The 6,296-nt window shown below is 59.2% G+C and overlaps 1 protein-coding gene across 2 annotated transcripts; it reads right to left on the bottom strand.

The window, feature by feature from the left end:
• Positions 1–306: 306 nt before the first annotated feature.
• On the bottom strand, positions 307–2,390 carry Eva1b (eva-1 homolog B). Of its 2 annotated transcripts, XM_048350906.1 has the most exons (4): positions 1,531–1,635; positions 1,471–1,492; positions 1,152–1,253; positions 307–977 (listed from the first exon to the last, which is right to left on the bottom strand). In XM_048350906.1, exons 3-4 carry the CDS (start codon positions 1,216–1,218, stop codon positions 541–543), a joined length of 504 nt encoding a protein of 167 aa, XP_048206863.1. In that variant the 5' UTR covers positions 1,219–1,253; positions 1,471–1,492; positions 1,531–1,635; the 3' UTR covers positions 307–540. The 2 variants fall into 2 exon arrangements, with proteins under 2 accessions (XP_048206863.1, XP_048206862.1); XM_048350905.1 differs by lacking the exons at positions 1,471–1,492; positions 1,531–1,635 and adding an exon at positions 2,058–2,390.
• Between the last annotated feature and the right edge of the window lie 3,906 nt (positions 2,391–6,296).

Here is a 6,296-nt window from a genome sequence, read left to right on the forward strand (position 1 = left end):
TGGGGGCTCACTACCTTGGCGTCAAGGTCAGGCTCCCCAGGCCTGCTGTGTGCGATTGCAATTATGCCCGCGTCTAGGGCACAGTGAGGGCGCGGGGACGTGTGCACAACCGTTTGCCGGCAGGAATGCATTTGAAGGCTATGCTGTTCATCCTGTGCGCAGCCGGCGAGGGGCGAAGCGTGAGTGGTGTCTGTGAAGGTGTGTGTGTGTGTGTGTGTGTGTGTGGTGGGCAGCAGTGGTGGATCCTTGGCATCTAGCAGCCTGGGGACCAGCTGGGGGCAAAGGCAACAGAGGGAGAGACAAGAGTCATTGAGAACCCTGCTTTCATTGGTCACATCATCGTTCCCGGGGAAGAGAAGGTGGGGACCTTGCCTCCTCCACCCACTCCCACCCGGGATGGGTGCCTCGCAGAAGGTGGCAGTCTATATCCAATAGCACCAAGGGAATTTGGGAACCGAGGCAAGTCCAAAGGTCCTGGGGCCAGCTCTGGGCTCTGTTGCGTGTCCAGTACTCGGAGCCCCTTGGCCGCGGAACCAGGAGTCAGTAATAGTGCATGCGGCCCAGTGTGCCCGTGCCCGTGGGGCTGGGTCCCAACGTGCCAGTGCCCAGCAGATCCGGCTGCCCGGTGCGCCAGATCTCCCGCAGGATCCGCTCCCGCTCCTCCAGCCTCTGCGCGCGCTCCAGCTCCTCGGCGGACGTGAACACGTTGACGCTGAGCGGGCCCTCGGTCTCAGCCAGCTCGGGGCCCGGCAGGGTGTCGTCAGGGCCGAGCCGGGTCACCGTGTCTTCCTCGTCGTCGTCGTCGTCCTCGTCGTCGTCGGGTTCCAGGGTGCTGCTGCGAGGGTCCCTGCGCAGAGCCGGGCCCCGAGGGCGCGGGCGGGGCGCGCAGGAGATGCCGATGACCAGCAGGCACAGAGTGAGCAGCAGGCCGAAGCAGACGCCCAGCACGAAGTACAGGCCGAAGCTCTCGGGATTGGCTGGGGGAGGGGGGGCGGAGGTCATGGAGAGGCCCCGGCCACTCCAGGTTCCAGGTTCGGGGCCAGGGCTGGGGGGTGGACGCGGAGGGGGGAGGGCACAGGGCAGTGGGGAGCTGGGAGGGGTGGGGGGGACAGGAGGGGCCCGACCCCCCTCCCTTGACCCCCCCCTCTCACCACGGATGTGCGCGTAGGCCGCCAGGCTGTTGCTGAGCAGCTCCATGTCCCGGCGCGGGGCATCCATGCCGCGCGGGGGGTGGGGGGCAGCGCCCCGCCAGCCTGCGGGAGCGGCCCGGCCGGTCAGCGCCTCCGCCCGCCCCGCGCCCCAGCTCCGCCCTGGAGAGAGCCCCGGGCCGAGCGGGAACCCGCCTTCCCCCGCCGACGCCCCAGGGCCCGAGCCCCGCCTCCTGCGGGGTCCCCGCGCGCGCTCGGGGGGCCGAGGCCGCCCGCTCCCCCACCCGCCCGCCCTGGGCGCCCGCAGGCCCGGCGCGCTCACCGTCAGCACCCTGCTTCCCGGCTGCCCGGGCCCGGCGTCCGTCCCGCCGGCGTCCGCATACACCCGGGGCCCCGCCGCTCCCGCCCCGTCCGGTCCCGGCCACCCCGTCCGCCCAGCTCGGTTCCCAGCGGCGGCGGACCGGACACGGCCGAGGGAGCAGCCGGTGGAAAGTTTCCTCGGAGGAAAGAGGAGGGGCGGGGCGGGGCGGGCAGGAGGGGCGGGCGGAGGGGGGAGCGGCGTCCTCGGCTCCCCCACAGGAAGCTGCGGGGGAGGCCGCCGGCGGGGCGCCCCCAGCCCACTACGGGCAGCAACAACATTGCCGTGGGCGGCCCGGGCGCCCCTCCTCGGGCTCCCCCCCAGCCCGTGCCGGAATCCCAGCAGCCCCCAAACTAGACCGCACCCCTACCTCGGGATGAAGAAAAGTGTTTTGGAGAGGTCGAGTTAACTTCAGCAAACCAACATTCGAACTCACATCTCCGGACCCAAGAGCCCAGGGCTCCGATCCACTTCCTGGTCCTCGGCTCACTTCTGTGGGGGGGGGGTGTCCCTAGCCCTTCCCACACCCCTCCCCTCCCCCAAGGACTCACCCCCAGATCCTCAACCACTTGGGAGGGAAGGGAGCCTTTCTGTCCCTCCTCCTGGGCCCCAGGCCTCAGCGTGTCCAGCTGGCCAGCTCTGCTCGGGTCAGGCAGGGCTAATGATGGATGGACTCCGCGGTGAGCCGGGCGGGTGCAGGCTTGCAGACCCTGAGGCAGGGCCTCCACGAGCGCCGGGGTTGCCCGGGCTCTGCTACCAGTTGAGTGACAGGCGCCCCGGCTAGCCCCGCCCAGGCTCACACGTGCATTTCCACCTGGGCTTAGCCCTTGTGCGTGCATTGTGTGATCCGTGTGTGCAGCTGGGGTTGGTCCTCTTTCTGTCCAGTCTTCCAGGCACCCTCCCCTCTTCTGCCCCCAGTGCTTCCCTCTGGGCTGCGGCAGGGCGCTGGAGCTGGGGTGAGGGGGAGGCTTTCTTGGCGGGAGACTTAGGGAGGAGGAGGGAAGGAAGGAGGGAGAGGAAATTGCAGACATAGCTGAAGGCAGTGCCTGGGGCTTGTGGGCCAGTGACCCCCCTCCATCCTGGCTGCAGACCCCCATTCCTCCACTCCTGAGACTGGGTTCAAGCAGAGGGCAGATCTAGGTGGGGAAGGGACTAGGCTGACTCCCACCTTGGATCAGTCTTCGGAACTGTTTAGTCTGCTTTGTGAACCTGAATAAAGGTATTTCTGCCCTTATCTGTTGCATATAGGCTATTTATGCGTAATACTGCCTGTGTACTTGTGTGGAGGTGGGCTGTAGCCTCTAGTCAACAAATGCTAACTGGTCAGGGGTGCCTGGCCCTTCCTAGGAATGGGGGAGGGGAGGTGGATTTAGTATGGAAGAGTTGGTAGACAAGCCCTGGAGGGGGGGAGCTGACACTAAATTGGGGCCCCAGTGCTTAGGAAAGAGAAGCCTCAGGGGCTGGGAAGTGTCCAGGATGACTGGTAGAACCAGCTAATGTGTTGAGAGCTGACTCTCCAGGAGGGACAGCCATGCCTGGACCTAGGAGAGACTGTCTAGGCAGGTAGAAGGGTAAGGGCTTGGGGAGGTGGGGGTGGGGGGGTGGGGGGTGGGGATGATGGTATTTAGGGGCTGGGTAGGGTGATTGATGGTGTAGCCATGCAGGGGTTTGTAGGCCCTGCTAAGGAGCTTGAATTTATTGTAAAGGTAGAGCAGAGTCCATGGACTTTCAAACAAGAGGAGTGCCATGTTCATTGCCATACTCTAGGACAACCTCTCTGGGTAGCTCAGGGTAGGATGGGTCACGGGGTGGGGGAAGACAGGGATTGAAGCAGAGCAGTGAGCAGGTGGGCAGCCGTCCAGGCAAGCAACGGCCTAGGCTCAGTCACCACGGGGTAACCGGTAGGGGACAGATGTGCATGGTGTTCTGAAGGAGTTCCTGTGGAGAGGTGGACAGGAGGGAAAGAGGAATTTAGCCTTGATCTTGGGCCTAAGCACTCAAGGAACCTGTGTGTGGGAGGGGGTTAAGTTTTGGGGGGTTGATAAGAGTTTTGTTTTAGATGTCAGATTCAAGATATCCATTAGACACCTGGAAGTGTCAGAGAGAGGCAGGTGGAGCCCCCAGCCCCTACGCCTGAGCCCTGGATATGGATGTGGGCTGAGGGTCCCCGTGGAGGGGTGACCATTGAGGTAGGAGACAGAACAGGGTCATGACCAGCTGTGTTACATGGCACCAAGAGGTGCAGAGGCCAGAATCCTGCTTGCTCAGCTGGTACTTTACCACTTGAGCCATGCCTCTAGCTTGGCGTGCGTGTGTGCTCACGCGCGTGCCAGTCCCAGGAACTGAGCTCTGCCCCTGAGCTGCTTTTTGCTCAAGGCTAGTGCTATACCACTAGGGCCACAGCGCCACTTCTGGCTTTTTGGGTTATTGTTTTTTAGTGGTTTATTGGAGATCGCTGGTGCTGGTGACTCACACCTGTCATCCTAGCTACTCAGGAGGCTGAGATCTGAGGAGCACAGTTCAAAGCCAGTCTGGGCAGGAAAGTCTGTGTGACTCTTACCTATAATAAACTACTCAGAAAAAGCTGAAAGGAGTTGTGGCTCAAGTGGTAGAGCTCTAGCTGTGAGTGAAAGCAGCTCAGGGACAACACCCAAGCCCTGAGTTCAAGCCCCAGGACCAGCACACAAAAGTCTGTTTTTCCTTCCCTGGATGACTTCAAACTGCGGTCCTCAGATCTCAGCCTCCTGAGTAGCTAGGATTACAGGTGTAGGTATGAGCCCTTAGCACCCAACTATAGTTGTAAACTTTCTAGTAGCCACATTGAAACCAAACAGGTATCTTTAAAAAAAAAAATTTTTTTTAACGAATCAGCAAATCTCTAACCTCTGGTGCTCATAGGCTCTCTCCCTGTTTCTTTGAGGCACATGTGTGACTGGCTAACTACCAGGTATGTTTTATAAGTTTTATGGCTAGTGGATGTATCCAATGTCTGTCATCAATATGTGCATTGCTGTGTGCCCCAGCAGTGCTGGTGCAGAGTGCTGTGTACCTGCTTGGGTGTGCGTTCACCTGTGTGTGTGGTGTGAGGTGTGGGATTTCTGTCAAGCGGTTTTCATGCACCTGTGCCATTCGGATCTCTCTGGCTGCCTGTAGGCAAAGGTGTGTCTGTGTGTAGCTTGGGTGGGTGAGCTGTGACTCAACCCTGGGCAAGCAGGTGGCCAGACAGAAAGATGACAGCATGGTCACTGGTCCCTCCAGAGAGGGACACATAGTTCCCAGAGTACTGCCTTCCCTTGGGGTGCGTGTGGCCAACCACAGTGGCTGTGCTGCTTCAAGCAGCAGCAGATGGGAAGCTGCCCCCTGCCTTTGGATGATGTGCCATCCCCAGGGCTCCTATCTGCTTTCCTGCCCATCTTGTCCCGCTGCTCAACCTGTCTGTATAGGCTTTCCCAGCTACCTGCTTCCATCTTGTGGCTGCTGTCACTTGCTCACCAGGCTGGCATCCCACCTGTCTACCTGCTCATCTCGCTACCTGCCTGTCATCTCGCTGCCTGTCTGCCTGCCCAGGACTTGTCCACTGCCCGCCCACCTGCCCTCTTGCCAGTCCCGCCTCTGTCCTCTCTGTGAGACTAGGATATGTTACCTGTGGAAGGCACAGTTTCCTCCTAAGAGGAAACAGGAAAGACATGTCTTGGTAGGAGAGAGGCTGAGAGGTCCAGACCACTGCATCTCTGCCTGGCCTGTTTAGAGACCAGTGCCAAGCAAGCTCCAATAGCATCGTTCTGTCCCCATGGTGAGGCTGGGAGACACTGAGGCCTCCTGCTATCACGGGGTAAGTCTGTGGATGGAGGAAAAGTCTAGCACCCAGATGGTTGCTGGGAAGAGGTCCTGGGGAAGGTTGCTCCACGGCTATTAGTAATGGATGTAGTGGGCCCTGCTGGCACTCTGTAGTTTGGAACATGACTTCCACTTGACAGCTCCTGCTCAGGGTTTTCCTCCATTCCTCCTCCCCCCAAAAAAGCTGCCTTTCACTGTGCTTCCTATTGCCTTTTTCTGCATTGGAAGTGAAGCATATTGCTAATGTGCCAACCTTCACCTTTAGTTAAAAATACTGTTTCTTTGTCCTATGATATAAAATAAATCAAAAGTAGTGATGTGTAATTCAGGGGGTGATCCATTCCTGTGCCGGCCAGCCCTGGAAGCACTGTGGTGGGTCGGATGAACTCTTGGTAAATTGCTGGAAAGGAAGGTACAAATTTCCTCCACTTAGGCTAGTGGCATGGCTCACGTGACTAAGCGCATCTAGATGTGCAGCAAGCAGGGGCTCTGGGTTCAAGCTCCAGCATGGGGGAGATCTTCTCTACACAGTTGCTACTCAAAAGTCGCAGTGTAGACCACACAGAGCCAATTCATGTGATTAGGTGTAGACTTAAGAGTCTTCTCTCTGGCAACAAGTACATTTTCCACTTAACTGTGTAGGATGTAAAATCTGCTTGCCTTCTGGGTTGTCTGGGGTCCCTGGTTCCTACCGCTGAATGCTAGCAGTGACCAGTGTCTCCCCACAACCCCTACAGGACACTGCAGAAGAGAATTCTGTCATCATTCAGTAGTGAAAGGAATATCTATGTCAGGCTGTGACCAGTACAACAAGTACTGAGCAGAGAAAGGGGCTCCAATCCAGAGAACCAGGCACATTTCTGGTGAAAGAATCTTGCAGAAAGAGTAGCCAGTGGCAAGACCAGCAGCAGAAGTGTGCAGGTTTGCTTGTGGCAGACCAGAGGGGGTCCAGG

This window comes from Perognathus longimembris, chromosome 7, assembly GCF_023159225.1.
Source record: "Perognathus longimembris pacificus isolate PPM17 chromosome 7, ASM2315922v1, whole genome shotgun sequence".
NCBI classification, from domain to species: Eukaryota; Metazoa; Chordata; class Mammalia; order Rodentia; family Heteromyidae; genus Perognathus; species Perognathus longimembris.